At 33.9% G+C, this 18454-nt stretch overlaps 1 protein-coding gene across 1 annotated transcript in view; it reads right to left on the bottom strand.

Annotated features, from left to right (window-relative positions):
- BCHE (butyrylcholinesterase) overlaps nt 1-8053 on the bottom strand; it is a 69323-nt gene extending 61270 nt beyond the window's left edge. Inside the window, exons 1-2 of the mRNA XM_020878293.2 lie at nt 7920-8053; nt 70-1594 (exon numbers count right to left, since the gene is read on the bottom strand). Coding sequence (XP_020733952.2) covers nt 70-1594; nt 7920-8034 — 1640 coding nt within the window. The 5' untranslated portion in view covers nt 8035-8053. The remainder of the gene's footprint in view (nt 1-69; nt 1595-7919) is intronic.
- Between the last annotated feature and the right edge of the window lie 10401 nt (nt 8054-18454).

The raw sequence follows: 18454 nt of genomic DNA, 5'->3' as shown, positions 1-18454 counted from the left end.
TACACTGGGGACCATGAAAAGCTAAGCAAAACAAAACAAACAAGAATAATTACAAAAATTGGCACTTACCCATATTTTGCAAAATTTGCCCAGCGTTTCATAATGGATCTACTAAAAATTTCCTCAGCTTTTGTGTAATTAACTCTTCTTTCCAGTGGTAAACCAAAGACAAATTCAATCTCATAACCATGCATCACTCCCATCCATTCTGGCCAAGGGAGTTTGGAGGATCGGTGCTCGAAATAGTAGAAAAAGGCATTGTTTCCCATATCTGAGAACTTTTTGGTGAACTCCAAAGCAGGACATATGATATTATAATCCCCAACAACATCATCCAAGGCCTCACGGTAGTTTTCAGCTCTCTGATCTTCTAACCAGTCCATGTAGTGGAAAAGGATCGATTCCTTTCCAAGCTCACTCACTCCTGGAAAAAATATTTTTAAACCTTCTTGAAATTCTTTTCTAGTTATAATACTGTTGTTATCTTTGCTGAAGCCAGGAGCACCATATACTAAAAATGCTGTCCCTTCATCTTTATTAACACCCACCAAGATCTGGGTTTTTTTGAACTGTCCAAGTTGGAGTAGTGTGTCTGGCATGTCAGTGAGAAAATCACCATCTACAGTGGGACCAAAATTTACTGATAAGAGCGTACCATAGGGGACAACAAACACTTCATGAAGAAGAATCTCCTGGGGATCTTTATGTCGAAGACATTTGATTATCTCGGTGTCATTTTCTCTAGAACAACCAATAAATTTTGCTAACGTCAATGTTCTGTTCCTAGCTTCATAAAGAGATGTCACTGCCCAAGGAGCATTAGAGGATCCACTTTGCAGAATAGCTCTGGTAAACAATGGGTAACTTTTAGGAGAAAGTAAATGAAGGCTAACTGAAACTGCTCCTGCGCTTTCTCCAAAGAGAGTTACACTTTTAGGATTTCCACCAAAGGCTGCTATATTTTCTTGAACCCACTGAAGAGCTAACTGTTGATCAAATAGACCCACATTCCCTGGTGCTTCAGGATTTCCCGGTAAAGCTAAGAATCCAAGGGCACCTACTCTATAGTTCATTGAAACCACAATAACTCTTTCAACCCGTGCCAGAAACTTGCCATCATAAACATGCAAAGATGATGTTCCAGTCTGAAAACCACCACCGTAGATCCATATCATTACAGTAGCATTTTTTGGTTTAGGTGTTGGAATCCACACATTCAGATATAAACAGTCTTCACTGAGGTCAGTGTTTGGGTTCCACATCTCTGATCCAAGGAAGCCTGGGAAACTTTGATCTGTGTTCTGATAACAAGAATTAGAATATTTTGTAGCATTCCAAATATCAGGCCACTTGGTCAAGGATTGTGGCTTTTTGAATCGTAGTCTACCAAGAGGTGGCTGTGCATACGGGATTCCAAGAAAGGCTGTTACTGTGCCACCAAGTACTGGCAAGCGCATCCCCCTGACTTTTCCATTCTTGGTGGTAATTATAATGTCTTCTTCAGCGTGTGACTTCTCAAAGAGTACCCAGAGCAGAAGGAACTGCAAGATAAATCTGATGTATATGACTGTACTCCGGCTTTGCATATTGGTTTCTGCAAGAGAGGTAAGTAGAAAGTTTTAACAGCTTCATGCATCTAAGGTTATATTTTATCAATGATAATTAACTAAAATTTAGCAGTTCTTATTAATTCTATAAATTATGAAAACTAATTATCTGTTACTGCTACAAATAATAGAAAATGGTTGGGCATATCTCAGTTATCAATTTGGGAAAGAAATGAGTGAAATGGAAATGGAAAAAGAAATGATTTCAATTTGAAGAGATTCATTTACAAACCTCTGTAAGAAAGAGAGATTTAGTACTTTAAGGAGAAAATTTGTCCAAGGCATAAGAGTGTGTGTGTGTGTTTGTGTATATATATATATGACTTTACCAGGCATTAACTGGCAGTCTATTTATGATAGATATAGTAGATTAAATTTCTACCATGGTTAGAGGAAGAAATGCAAGCTCACTTATTCTCTAGAATATATACAGTTCTAATCATGGCTGACTGGCTCTTGACAGAGCTATGAAGTAGGAGAAGAAACTCAGGATCTTCAGACTTCTATTACTGTCTTTTTCTGTTTCCATAGTCCCATCTGTGGTCCTTTTTGCCTTAGTGGTTTTTCCCTCTGTACAAGCATAAGCATAGTGTAAGGTCAGAAGAGAATTTGGACAAGAAATTCATAAAATGTTAAGTAACAAAAAAACACAGCAGCTGCCATTTATCCTACAAATTGTGAAAACAAACAAATCTACTACCATTATAAAGGTCTATCAGAAAAATTAGACAGAGAAGACCAGATATATACCAGTCCTTTGGAACCGAATAACCATGAAGGCTTTTTCTATCTAAATTATGTTGTCAATGAAGAGACTGACTGATAATGTAATGTGTGGGTGAAGAAATCAATTTGGAAGAAATTTTACACTCAGAGATGACTCAACACATGCCTTGATCTGTTAATTTATTAAAGCATATGCAACTAGGGAGGTTAAATGTGTTAGTATGGTCAGATTTGCTTATATCCTGGTAGTGGACAGTGAAATCAGAGGATTAAAATTGAGGAATTACTGGAAAAGCAGGGGAAGCAAAAGTAATCTTTGATACCTACCAAATCATCACTATTTGACATTTCATGAAATAATATTTATTTAATAATATGAAAAGAACATTTGGGGAAATCAAAGTTTTATTAAAAATTCATAATGCACACTTGAGTTTCTTTTCAATAAACACATTTAAATCACATTCTGAAACTCTAAGTGACAAAGGATAGAAAAATGTAATGCAGATATCATCTGAAAGAACTAATATCTTTATACAACTGAGAAAAAAAAGAAAATCTGATTAAAACTGTCAAATACAAACACTGATTCTCATCCATAAAACAATAGCAAAGTTCCACACGTGTACAAAATATTTTATTCATTATGTTTTGAGAGTGTAATAATAAATCCAAACTATGTGTCCAAGAAACTAATCCTGTGAGCACTGAGAATCCGTATTAGATTTTTTATTTTTTTTATTAAATTTTAGATTGTCTTAGAAGGCAGTGATTTAGGCACTACCTATTAAGATAACTGTCTTAGATATATGATCCTCACAGTTAATGAGCCTCATTCACCACTGCTCACAGGACAGCCAGTAACCAACAGGTAATTTTTGATCCCCACTAATCCATTGTGTACACTATTTTGTTCAGTGTACAGTACTTACAGATGTATATCCATTTCTACCACTATCTCTGTCTCTTTGTCTATGATTATGGCTATGTATATACTCATATATATTTATCTCTAATTCTATTTATATCTGCATGTTTATGCATATATACACATATATATTTATACATAATGATTGCTATAAAAAAGCCATGAGATTTTTGATGCTCTCAACTTTGAAATTAATGACTCTGTGTTATTACCAATAAAATATACTATTGAAGTATATAATATATTTAACACTATATATATACTATTATGAAATTTAGATATTATAGTCAAATTAAATATAATTTTTTCTAAAAATAATAAATATAATGTCATGGTAATATACTCTTGCCTGGAAAATCCCATGGACAGAGGAACCTGGTAGGCTACAGATCATGGGGTCGCTAAGAGTCGGACATGACTGAGCGACTTCACTTTTCCTTTTCACTTTCATGCATTGGAGAAGGAAATGGCAACCCTCTCCAGTGTTCTTGCCTGGAGAATCCCAGGGACGGGGCAGCCTGGTGGGCTGCCGTCTATGGGGTCGCACAGAGTCGGACACTACTGTAGTGACTTAGCAGCAGCAGCAGGGTAATGTAAAGATTCCTGTAAACTTGACACTTGAGGCTTCCCTGATGGCTCAGTGGTAAAGAATTTGCCTGCCAATTCAGGAGCCCTGGTTCAATCCCTCGGTCAGGAAGATACCTCGAAGAAGGAAATGGCAACCTACTGCCGTATTCTCACCTGTGAAATCCCATGGACAGAAGATCCTGGGAGGCTACAGTCCATTAGGTACAAAGAGTTGGACACAACCTAGTGACTAAATAGCAGCATCAGTAGCAAAGTTGACACTAATAAAATTTTATATTTCAGAGAGTTAGGAGTTTTAGAGATACTGCTACCACATACTACAGTTTTATTTTCCCCCCTTCTGATAAATCCTAAGACATTTCTTCTAAATAATTGGAGGTAGGCATTTGGCCTAGTTCAATCAATCTCTCCTGAGTCTAAAAAAGATTGTATTCTTTTTATTTGGTTTATATAAAACAGATCCTGATAATTTTTGGTTTCTGACAGTTTCCAAACTTTCATTCTATTGGTTATTAATTTTATTCCATAGCAAATTTAAAATTACTACCAACATATTTTGTTTTTGTATATAATTAATAAATATAATAATTTTCATTGCATGTATTATGAAAGGCTGATATAGCATCTAAAAGGTTGTAATAACATTTCATGTCACTTAATTGATTTATATAAGTACTTGTACACTTTTATTTATATTTTGTGCTAAGTAGAACTTAATGTTATATAATATGATTTATATGAATAATAATCTTTCTTTTACAACAGTGATATCTATGAGTCATCACCTTGGTATTAGTAATATAAGTACTTACACCTTGCAATTATAAATAATGTAATTAGTAACATTCAATCATATAAGCCTGTGTTTATAGCAAGAATGGCAATATAATTTTAATTCACCTTGGTGTTAACCTGATGGCGTACATTTTAAACACTATATTATTAAATCTAGGTTTTAACATGAAAATATGCTTCTATTTGCATACTCATTATTAGTGTAGGCTAATATGTTTATATATATTTGCATGCATGCTAAGTCACTTCAGTCATGTCCAGCTCTTTGTGATCCTATGGACTGTAGCCTACCAGGCTCCTCTGTCCATAGGGTTCTCCAGGTAAGAATACTAGAGTGGGTTGCCACGCCCTCCTCCAGGGGATCTTCCCAACCCAGGGATTGAACTCTGGGTCTCCTGTGGCTCCTGCATTGCAGGAGGATTCTTTACTGCTGAGCCACTGCAGTACTTTATTTAAGTAAGAATAATTTTTTTTTTCATAATGTAGTATTCTCTAGTCTAACATGTTGCACTGCAGTTTTACCATTAAGAGATGCTTATGTTTTTAATATACATTATCACATGACTAAGCAATCAAAAGGTAGACAAAGGAGATTAAATAAATGTTATTGCTCTATATCTCTAAGTGTTTATTAATAATTAAAGTATTCAACAAAATTTCATTTATTTCATCCTCTAAATTCTGTGGCAAATTGACTACTGGCACATTAAACAATTAAATTCTGAGAACACATAACATGTTTATCACAAAGAATGGGGTAAATTTTCATACCAAGGACAACTGAGTATATGAATTTAGAAATACTCAGTTTAGATCAACTAATTTATTGTAATAATCTTTAATACTTGACTAAAGGCAGAAGTTTTGTTTGGAATTGCAAAAGAAAATTGATGGGAGTGGGGAGGGAGACAAACTTGGATAATAATGAACACTTCAGCGTTCCAAGTTTATCAAATGCTCCAGAATATCAGAATCTACTGGCAATTTGCGGAAATTATTCTAAATTAAAAAAAAAACTTTCAAAATTAAAAATGTAAAAATTTATTTTCATCTTTTTGCATTTTTAATTCAATTTTGAAAGTAGTATCAAAATTCCTTGACTAGTTTTAAAAATATGCTATGCTATAAGATGAGTATAATAAAATTATTGATATAAAAAGCTATTTATTTGCCATATATTTGTCATAATTGGATATCGACCAAATTTTAAAAATAATTGGGCAATCAAGGATCCTTATTAAAGGGTGGTCAAGCAAAACCTGTTAATAGTTTTCCCTGAATGCAGTCTTTTTGTCTTTTTAAAAAAGTTTTAGTATTATGTGTACTTCTATATAAAAATAAAGACTGTTAAAATGGTAGGAAAAGAACCATCTAGATAATATGATCTAGAACAAGGGCCACTAAAATGCAGATAGTCCAATTAAAACAACCGAGCCTTTATATCAAATCTAAAAAGCTTGTTTTGTTGTAGGCTAAGTGAAGCGGGGAATTGAGGAAGTCTGTTTATAAACTATACCACTGTCTTTCAGCGATCCTTCAGATACCCAATAGACACTAAAAGGATGTATAGATAGAAGACACTATATTAGGTATGAAACACATCTATAACTTTCCTCAATTAGGAAAAAAATTCACAAACTTTTTATTGTGTGAATAATTTGAATATTTAATATTAGGTATCGGGTCTTCTTGCAAAGTTCAATCTGTTCTGAGGTTGACATCTATTCATTTATAATTTTCCATTTGGAACAGTTCAATTTTGATAAGAATGAGCAGATTTTGGCATGAAAGCATTAAAACGAAGACAACATATAATTTAAGCATGCATTATTCATTGTTACCAAGAAATAAAGCAGAAATTACATTTGTAAATAAGATGTCATTTGCTTATATTTTAAAAGCTGAAATATGGAGTATATCCCTATACTTTCTTTTTTTAGCTTTCTTTTTTATTTTTTTTTAAATCCTGAAAATATGCTAACACATTTACAGGAGACTTGGAAATTACAGAACAAAGTTATGTACAGTTCCACTATATATTACAAATTTTTGTTTCAAATAAATATATTAAGATTTTTAGTTGGAGTTTCACCAAATATTTTCTTATAATTAAAAAACTAAGGACAATAATATGTCTAAGAGAACCAAACAGAACTTTGCAAATTCAATTAGAAATTTAATTTGCATCCAAAAGACCACTCTATTTCAAACACACAGAGAATTCTAAAGGTTGTCATTTAAAGTAAAAATCATTCTTTAAACCCTCATGCTTATCCTTGATAACTACATAAGTGGCATATAATTATATTTATCATAGCTATGAGATATATTATGGAAGGCATTATACAGACTAGTAACAGTAACTCCTGAGTTTATTATTATGCAATATATTCATAAAAAGTTGGAAGGGATAACTATTTTTTTAAAAAATTACAAATAAAAATCATAAATAGTGAAATAATTTTGTTCACATTTCAGTTCACTTTTAATCATTCATATGGTTTTACAAAAACTCAATGCTTAATCCTGTAGTTAAACAAGAATTGATATCAAAATAAAGGTAGATTTACAAAATTATAGGATAAGCAGAAAGTGTGTATTTGCTATTATTTCTGTAATAATAAAAATAACAACATATGTAAAATACTTTTCTATAAATACACATATTTAAAAAAGAATAAACAGGACAAATTAGACAAAAGTTTGTAAATCAAATCAAGAAATAGATCTTTGCTTTTATACAGAACAAACTTAGACCTTTCCTTTGCAAATTGATTTTGTTAAAGTTTCAGATGGCAAAATGTTAAGTACTCTGTAAAACCAGACAATAAGAGAACTATTCATTTCAAACCACTTTAAAAAAAGAAAAAAAAAAAGAGTAAGATTGGTCAAGAAACACTTCTGTTACTCTTTTAAGGAGACATTCACCAAACAGAGCGTTTAAGGGTAAAACACAGCATAAAATGTTTTCCCTTAGAGGGTGCATTAGGGACATACAATACAGTGATCCCATTAAGTGCTGCGGTCCTTTATACAAAGTTGAACAAATTCATTGTTTCCTTAACAGTTAAATGGACTCAGTCTGTGTTCCCTGAATAATCAGAAGATTTGATGTATGTGGCTGCTCCCTTCATCTGTCCCATTTCCAGTGACTGCCTCCCACGGAGCACCAAAGGGACACAATAAACACGTGAAGGGATCACATTCCTCCTACAGAATGAGCTTCAGGGTAACTTCCATCTCTAACAGCAAGGCGTAAATTCAGAGCAACTTACCCGACTCACTGCAGCAAAGATGATAAAGTTTGCAAGAAGTGGAAATCATGTAATACTTCAGGGAAATGCAGGATGCAGCTGCTGCTCCAGCCTGTAAATTGGACGGCACTGACATTACAATCAACAGTTACTGACAAAGCTCGCGAGAGTTGGCAGCGGCAACTTGATCTAGAAGCAGCCAATCTTTACTTTCTGACATCTGTTCAGAGGCTAATTGTATGAATGCTATAGTGATTCATTTACAAAAGTATTACCGGAGTCATGTTTTACGATTGCAGGCACTCATCTAGAATGAGGAAAAAGAAAGCTACAGAGCAGATGCTGAAATTGAACAGAAAATACACAGGGTTTTTTTTTTTTTTTTTTTTTAATCGTTTGTTTGTTTTCATTTTCTTTTTAAACACCACCAAAACTTTTAAGGTTTTATTCTCCTTTATGGAATCTACATTTTTCTCATGCTGATTTTGATTTAAATATATTTATGTTGCTTTAAAGAAATGTTGTTCAAATTGCTACCTTCAATCTGTGTCAAGCATGTGGCTATGTTATTATTGTTGTTTAGCCCCTCGGTTGCCGCCTGCTCACTTTTACCACCCCATGGACTGTAGGCTGCCAGGCCCGTCTGTCTGTGGGATTCTCTAGGCAAGAGTTCTGGAGTTGGTTGCCATTTCCTTCTTCACATATAGTTATAAAGGAGTGTAAAATATTAAGTAGGAAACTAATTATTCTGTAGATAAAACTATGAAGATCAAAAGACTAGTTTTATCAATGAATGAATGTGATATGTATGTCCTTCCAACCCCTACACTCCAACATCCATGTAAATCATACAGATCTCAGCTTTGATAATTTCCTAATTGGGGACCCTACAGGCAGTCAAGTGTTATAAGAAGTCACAAATTTTCTACTTGAGACAGAGAAAATAAAATATAACGAACATTCATCACTATACTTTATAGAAAAACACATCTGTCAGCTGAAACTGTGTGAACTCTCAAGGATGTATATGCGTCTTTCAACCTTATCTTCCCTGACTTAGCTTTTTGGGCAAATGAAAAAACACATAAAAAATTTTTTTTTATGAACCATATAATGCCTCACTTCTTAATGCAGTTATATTCTTTATCTCCCACCAGAGATCACTTTCACTTTTAAATCTCTCACTATGGGGCTTGTCATGGACTAACCAGTAGGCATGTAATTGTGGATAAGCCTATTTTTTGTTTTTAAAACATAATGTTTAAGATTTCAAATATGCAAATGTAAGAACTGTCATTTGTTATTAATACTGTCTTGTGTCAGTCATTATAATTGACAGCTTACATAACTTGTTTTACTTTATTTCATTAAATATATGAGTTAAATGTTACTAATTGCATTTTCAGATGAGGACACTAAGGCTCTTAATGATCAGAAACTTGGCTATATACATATTTTACCACTAGTAGGAGCTGGCATCAGAATTTTAACCTAGATTTTTCTGATGTCATTCCATGTCAACTGTTTCCAAGATACTAACCACTTTGGTCTTTTAAAATAATCTTTTCTGGGAAATTTGCTCCTTAGAAGGTATTTACTAGACAATGAACTTCACAGTCACAATGATTTATATTGTATTTAGAATATAGTTTGTGTAATGACAATCTAGTAACACAAAACTTACAGAGTAAATGGTTTATCTAAAGAATAAAGATTTTTTTCAAAAACAGTACACTGACAACAACACAGTGAATAGTAACGTGATGGCATTTCTGTTTAAAATATAGTCATTCTAGTAATCCATGTGGAACAGTGTTCGTTAGTTTAATATATGTGCCTTTTTTTCATTGAAATGCCAAATTTCTTTCCTCCAACACAGCTGCACTGCATTGTTCTGGGTTAGGATGTGGTTGATCTTATTCTCCTGCAATTATTGAGTGATGCTTTTGATGTTAGCAAATACAGGAGAACATTCTGCATATAATATCTACACACCACAATGAAAATATATCAGATATTAATATATTTCATTTTCATCTTTAAACAGGAAAGTAAACAATGCAATCTTTTATCCTTATATCTTTAACACATGTTTAAACTGGCTGACAAGCAATATCAACTGATAACAAAATCTGGCAATTTTTTCTCTTTTTATTTCATTTACCCTCACCATTCCTCAGACATGCCATCCTACTTAATGCATTATTTCAGTGCATTTCTTTTTCCTGTCTTATTGGAGGTTTTCTTCATTTGTGGCTCAACATATAGCAGCTACTTTACTTCTGTGATGCCAATATTTTTTCACACTTACCAGCAAGAGGACTTGGTCACACAAAATGAATTTTGTTTCAAGGTTATTTGGCCAGGGTTGTTCTGTTACCTGACAGAACCCTTGAGGGTTTGTGATCATACTGTTAAACGTTGAGACTGCCTCCTAAGTAATGCTGCTCAAGTACCACAAGAGTGTTGAAATGGTGTTAATACCACTCAGGTTTTGCAACCATGTACGCTGAAGGTCTGGCAAGGCAACCATTATTGGTCTTGACTGAACATTTTCAGTTAGTCTATAACACAGACTTTTTAGTTTTAAGGTTTTATTGTTACTTAATTACCACTGATCTGGTTGTGTTCTAGACAGCAGCTCTGAAGGAGATTTGAGACAATGTGGGAAATAATACCACATTATACATTAGTCTTCATTAGGCTTACTCATGCTACGAAAATGCCCTAATCTTTCATTAATACTTTCTTTTTTACAAGAACAATGCCTTCTCTAAAAAAATATGGGTTACCAAAAAATACCCAACATTTTATGTATCACAGAGATGGGAAAGGTCATTTGATGTATTCCATTCTACTTTTAAAAAAAATCTACGTATATAGTTATAATCAGACATATATAAAGCAATACTCAATTAGGTTATTAAAAATTTCCTTATTTTTAAAATTTATTTCATAATATTAATTTTTATTAAAATGTTTTAAAGACCTAGTGATACATTATCAATGATTATACTACAATTTCTTGCACCATTTGTTTCTTATATGATGATAAAATAATTTTCAAGCACTACTGCTTGCAGACATTGTTCTAAGGACTTTGAATATATTAACTCATTCAAAACTCAAAACCACCTTTTAAGTAAGTACTATTATTATCCTATTTTTTGGTTGAAGAAATTTAGTTAGAAAGCGTTTTTAGTAACTTACAAAAGTCATACAGGTAATGAAAGTATTTTCTAATTTTTTAAATGTAAACACTCACAATTGGCATTTTTGCAACTTTTGTTTATTTTCTTAATCTATTTTCCCAGAAGTGGAATAAGTGAACATAACTAGTAGAATGTAGTTAGGTGGTTTTTGTTTTTTTTGTTTTATTTTGTTTTTGGAATTTTCTGAGGTCCTCAATAGACTGTTGAATAAGCATAGGCTTCCAACAATTCTGGGAAAAGGAGAAATATTCTTGATAGAAGTAAATCTGAACAAGTCTCTGGAGTTAGGAGACTAGACATTCATCTCTGTTTGTGGCAAGGTGAGGTATTTAAAAGTAAATTTCCTGACAGATTTTAAAAGCATCCAGTCCTACAAGCAAAAGAATTTTTTAAGAGTTTGATGACACCTAATATTTGAAGTGCCTGCAGGCAGTTCCTGTTTTATCCTGCATGATAAAACAAAGATCTCTTGGAATTAAGGGAGAGTGAATAATTGGAAATCTGAACTAGCTCTGTGCTATTTAGACCGGAATACAGGTAGTTTGTGTAAAATGTTATGGAAAGAGGCTTATAAGCCCCAACCATTTGGTTACACTCTAAAAGGCTAGACTCTTAGAAGATAATTAAGATCAATAAAAAGCCACAGCTTCTGATGAAATACCAAGCCCGATTTCATGGAATTTGCAATCAAAAAGGATCAAAGTAAAGAAATAAACTCTAAAACTAAATTACATAGGGCTTGAGCAAAGAAAGGAGAAATTAATTTTTTAAACATGAAAAGAGAGAGAAACGCAGTATCTTTCTTGGTTTATAATCGTATTTATTGAATAGGCCTCCATTTAGTCTTACCAAGCCCTTAATTAATCTTGGTGCTATGCTCAGACCAAAAAAAAAAAAAAAATTGTACATCAGCATGCCACAGAATCAACCTTGGTGCTCTTTAAAAATCCTGGGTTCAGATATTTAAACTAGCCTCCTATGTGAGACAGAGTCAGGAAGTTCAAAGACCACACCCAGTGGCAGAGGCCTGGGTCCTGACTCCTCAGGAAATTGTTATCTTCTCATATTGATGGTTTATCTTTTTCTATCCACTCATGTGTAATTACACCTTTTACTTTATCTAGTTTGGAAAAGCATCAAATGTAATGTTGTTTAGTCTACTTTCAAATGATTAATTCTATCAAATAAATACTCTTTGTTCGGCTGCCGGGGCTGACAGGCGGCCCGGACCTGGGTTTTGGTTTCCCCTGAAATGGTGGGATTCCCCGCCCCCATCAGGTAACCTGGAGCCAGCCAATCAACATGCGCCTAGCAAGAAAAAGGGAACCTATCAGGGGAAAGCTGAAAAGCCCAAGAACGCCCAAGTTTGACAAAAGCCCTCGAAGGTTTGGGCCAATAAGAGTACTTTGCAAACATGTAACCAATCCGCTTAAGCCAGCTACCAACTGCTTATGCACGCCTTATAAATTGGGTAACAGCTTGGGCTCAGCGATCTCCGACCCTGCACCACTGCGTTGGCCGCGCGGCGAGAGCCCTGACTCGAGTCAGCAATAAACTTCCCTTTTTTGCGAGTTGCATTGTCTTGGAAGCCTTCTCTCTTCCCGCTCAGGGATTCGGACATTGGGCGTAACACTCTTCACCTTCATTTCATTGCCTGTATATTGTTTTTACAATGTACTATAATTTACCTCATTTTTTTTTTTTTTTGTTCTTGTAAAGGTAGATTTCTTTAAACTTATCATGGGAATAGTAGCATAAAAGTACAATTGTAGATATTTTTATATATTTATTTTTCATGGAATAATTAAATCAGAATTTTCAAAAGGTACATGGACTTGTATGGTTAACACACATATCACCAGCTATGTCTACAAAATATTACCAATTTATATTTCCAATATAAATTGGCTATCTAATGTGTCTGCTTTATGCTTAAAAGACAACTGATTATTATGTATTTTCCTGTTTCTCCATTTCACTTGATAAACTACGACTTTATATTTAACTATTTTGCTGTTACTGTGATCAACCATGTGTTTATCAGTTTCCTGAAATATAGTATTTTAATTTAGACATCATTTCAAAACACTGTGAAGAACTCTCATATACATTTACCCAGATCCACATGCATGCGTACTAAGTGGCTTCAGTCACGACCGACACCCTGCGATTTTATGAACTGTAGCCTGCCAGGCTCCTCCGTCCACGGGATTCTACAGGCAAGAATACTGGAGTGAATTGCCATGCCCTCCTCCAGGGGATCTTCCTGACTGCAGGATCTAATCCTTGTCTCTTACATCTGCTGAATTGGCAGGCAGGTTCTTTACCACTTAAGCCACGTGGGAAGTCCCCAGCTACTATTTTGACATATTTTCAATATCATGCTCTCTTTCTTCATGTGAAATATATATGTATGTGCATATACTGACTATTATTTTTCCTAAGTTATTTCAGTGTTATTTGCAGGCATAATGATCCTTTATCTTTGAATGCTCCTTTAAGATATATGGAAATTCACCTGCTGCAGATACAAGTGAATTCAATCAGCAGTATGATAAATATAATACAAAACTAAATAGCCCTGCTATTGAGGGATGAATCCAATTTAGAGAAGGACAACTAATATATGTAGAAGGAATAATATGTTAGAAACAAAGATTAAACAAACTTTAGTGAAATTGGGTCAGCCAAGAATTAACAACTGGTATCAAAATTAAGTATATGATTGATGGGGAACTATATATTTAATATTCCTTAGAAATCACATATATTACATTTAGAATTTCATGACCTAAGCAGAGGGACAAATTTAAGGAATATTGGGAACACAACAGGACCTAGTCCATCTAAAATTTTTTAAATTGAATTGCATTTTTTATCATTAAGCTTGAAGATCTGACAAACTTTGTATGAAATAAAGAAAATAAATTAGCAAAATAAATTATATCATAAAAAATAATCCAGGAACTCCTGAAAGTGGGACTTTCTATCCTGATTATTTCAACAAAATAATAAAGTTTCTATGCAAGACTGGACCACACATAAGGGACATTATCAGATACAGAGAGTATAGTTCAGGCTAGGAATGGGTTTGAATATCATAAAGAATATTTGCGGGGTTGATTTTGGATATTTAAATAATTCTGGCTATTAGATTAAATGAGAATAACTGTGGTAAAAGGTCTTGATTAAAAGAAGTAGGTAGTAGGATACTATGAAAAAATCAATTCCATTGTGGTGTGAGTACAGACAAATATACACAGAGGGAAAGATTTGGAAGGGTAAGCATTAGAATATTAATGGTGGTTATTACTGCCTAGTGAATGTACAGAATATTTCTACACGTTCCATTGCTCTATTTTCCAGTTTTCAATAATGCAAATGTACTGTTCCTATCATCATCATGTATATATATATATAAATAAAAAGTCAAATTTAAATAAATAGCAGTCAAAATGTTCACTTTGCACCTCATTTTCAGTTGATCTAACAAGAGAATTTATTTTGTGCTAATTGCTTTAGAGTATTGGGAAGAGGCAAAGCCAGCTGTGTGATACTGAAATATTGAAAATATATAAACTTTATGAAAAACAAGTTAAGGGCAATTTAAAAAAAGACAAGTTGTAGTCTGAAGAAGCTGGAGCAAAGAGATTTATGTTGGGTGGGTTAAATAAGATGAGAGGCAGATGAAAGGTAAAGAAAAGCGAATGATTTTGGGAGTCACCCTAAAGAGTAGAAAGGTGGGGAAGTTATGCACATAGGAAAGACTTTTAGGAAGGTAGATATTTGTGAAGTGTAAATCCCTCCTGAGAATCCTCAAATTGTTAGTAGGGACTAACATTGATTTTTTTAACAATTCTGGAGCAAATGTATGTGTGTATAGAATAAGAGAAATACTGGCTACAAGATTATGCAGAGCTGGGCTTTAGACAGGAAAAAAGAGAGAGATTTATATAGTATATAAAATAGTTATGCTGTGGTATTTGTGAAGTTGGAAATTGTGATACTTTGCTCTCTTTCTCTATTTCTATAGCTTGAAAAGCTTCCTAATTTGCATGTAACATGCTTAAATAAAAGTAAGCTTTTTATTAAACCATTTTGGTCATTTCTAGTAGCACATTTTGGAGCCATCTGAGAGCTCTGCAACAAGAGTTAAAAAAAAGAAATGTCATCTTCCCCAGAATGGTCTTGCCTTCATCTCCAAGGTAATCTCTCCTCAGTCTTGTATTTTTTCTGAAAATCTTCTGTCTTCTATGATACCTCCTTTTCTGCTTTTTCTTTGAAACTTATTTCTCTAGGATGACTTTGCAAATGCCAAAATTCATTTTGTATTTACAGAGAAATAGAATCAAAAGCCAGAAGGCAGAATCTCTGGACGGCTAAGATCCACCTCTGTTTTTCAACTGCTGACATTCACCTCTGTTTCTCAACGAATGTAGTGCCAAATTGTCTAATTAGCAAAGCACTGAATTGCCAGTGCATTGCTACAGTTACTAAATATAATCAGGCAACTAGTAATAAATCTTGCTACATCAGTACAATCTGTATCTTAATATTGCTTTTCGGTCTGTTCATATTTGGTGATCACATTCACAGGATGATTTTATCATACAAAGGAATTTTATTCAGAGTATATGCCAAAGTATAGAGAATGTTGTTTTGCTGGCCAGTAGAAAGCTTGTATTAAAATAATTTGTTGCCTCCAAGTAGTGGTTCTACCTTTGACAGCCTCCTTAAATCCATCAGACAGCACTTTAATCCTCTGTGTAATTATTCTAATGTCAAATTTCTGACTCTATTTAAACAATCAACATGCCACAAGTCGAAACGTGACTTGAAAGGACAACCTGTTTGTAGCCCTTACGGAGTATTCTTTTACAAATATATACACATGTCTAAATTATCATTATCCAGTAATTGTTAAAATTGTGTGTGTATAATCTTTTATACCAGAGGATGAGATGGTTGGATGGCATCACCAACTCAATGGACGTGAGTCTGGGCAGGCTCCAGGAGTTGGTGATGGACAGGGAAGCCTGGTGTGATGCAGCCCATGGGGTCACAAAGTGTTGGACATGACTGAGCAACTGAACTGAACTGATAAGCTTTTATAAGCCACATAGGTGGATACAGTAAAGACAGTAAGAACTTTCAAGAGAGACTATATACTCCCGTCTTGTGTATTTCATTAAATTTGGGGGAAAATCACAAAGAAATGTATGGAAAATCACATAATAAATTATATCATTGCATAGCTCTATTTTATAGTTTATAAATATAAATAACCAGAAAACATTTTGATTTCTGTTTTATTCATTCTTTGTTTCCCAAAGCACAATAGCATTGTATCACCAACAGTGATCAGAGTCTGGATCTTCTTACTCGGTCTTAGAGAAATAAGAAATGCCCCAATGTCTATTATCATAGCTTATCGATGGAGGATTTTCAATAACAATATCAAACTATAAAAGCAAACATAAGTACATTTATGGGCAGTCACAACAGTCATGAGGAAGCTTGGCTGTATTCCAAGAATCTATTACTTTTAAAGTGACAATGTGTATAGAAAGATGGATGATTAGTCCTCTTCCTATTCTTCTTTCTTTTGATCTATATCACTCAAATAGTCGTTTTAAAGTGACTATTATACTCAGCCATTACTTCAGTTAAATTCATCTGAATAGGCCAAGGTAGCAAGTGGTCAGAGCAAAAAGAGAGGGAGTGCTTTTAGAGTAAATACCTTACTCTTGTTCTTTCAGTGTTAATTTTCTTGTGTCACTCTCTTCCTATATTTGTTTCTAAAATGGATAGACATTTGTATATGTTTGTATTGGCAGTACTTTGTAAATTCCTTGGCACGTAGTATTATTAAAAAAATTTGGAAGTTGTTTGAATGTATAACTAAATGTATAAATGCACAAAATATGTAAACTGTTTCTTCTCAAAAAATATTTTAAATGTACAGTGTGCATATTACTCTAAAAGTTTAATTGTTACAATCAGAAAGTACACTGCTTTAAAAAGAAGACATGTTTCATACATTTGGGAATAACTTTTGAAGCCATTTATCGATTATTGATGGTTACCTCCTACAGGGATTTGCCAGTACCTTTCCCCATGGTATATTCTGAACCAGTTGTTTTCCAGCCAGATATAGCCAATAAAGCGATTTATTTGAAAGTTAGGCATACAGAAAGATAAAGACCATTACAGTATACTAACACATATATATGGACTTTAGAAAGATGGTAACGATAACCCTATATGCAAAACAGAAAAAGAGACTCAGATGTATGGAACAGACTTGTGGACTCTGGGAGAAGGCGAGGGTGAGATGTTTCAGGAGAACAGCATTGAAACATGTATATTATCTAGGGTGAAACGGATAACCAGCTCAGGTTGGGTACATGAGACAAGTGCTCGGGCCTGGTGCACTGGGAAGACCCAGAGGGATCAGGTGGAGAGGGAGGTGGGAGGGGGGACTGGGATGGGGAATACATGTAAATCCATGGCTAATTCATTTCAATGTATGACAAAAACTACTGTAATGATGTAAAGTAATTAGCCTCCAACTAATAAAAATTAAAAAAAAAAAAAAAAAGAAAGTTAGGCATATACCTTTTGCCTAAGGAATAGAAAATCTGGAATGTCATATTCAGGGAGATGTAACTTGAACTAATCACACACATTCCCACATCGGATTATGCTGGTTGTGGTAACCATGAAACACAATAGAGACTTCCTGGGCTGTACATCATGAGTACAGTTCATATGTTTTAGTGATTATAATTGAAATCAACACCCTACTATTCTTGCATCAAGGAAAATTGTGTACAGTTTCATGACATCCAAGCTTAACAACAGCCAATTATCTGATATTTTGAAAGTAAACTGTTAGCAGTACTTTGAGAACATTTTAGTAAGAATCTTTTTTTTTTCTTGAATTTAAAATATTTAATGGGGCAGCTTTCTTAAATTGTAGACTTGTACTTTACCTGGGACACTCTTGGTATCAGCTTGCTTTCTTTGCATAATTATTAATAGTGCTGCCTTTTATACTCAGAAATTTGAAGACATGTTATGAAGGGCTCCACCAGAGATGAAAGTGAGTCCATAAGTAATGTTGCACATATATCTAAGTGAGAAAGAACAAATATGAGCTCAGAGTTTCCAGTAATGTCATTTTATGTAATGACATAGCTAGTAATGACAGATATATTCCATCCAAGTAAAGAAGAGTATCCTTTTTTTTACGAGGTCACTCTATAAATAAAGCAAGATCTTCAAAGTCTCATTGGAGTGATTTCTTTTCATCCTATTTTATCCCATGCATTGCCAAGGCAT

The sequence above is a fragment of the Odocoileus virginianus genome, chromosome 4 (assembly GCF_023699985.2).
Source record: "Odocoileus virginianus isolate 20LAN1187 ecotype Illinois chromosome 4, Ovbor_1.2, whole genome shotgun sequence".
NCBI classification, from domain to species: Eukaryota; Metazoa; Chordata; class Mammalia; order Artiodactyla; family Cervidae; genus Odocoileus; species Odocoileus virginianus.
The sequence above is the reverse complement of the archived record's forward strand: the minus strand, read 5'-3'. Positions and strand labels throughout refer to the sequence as shown.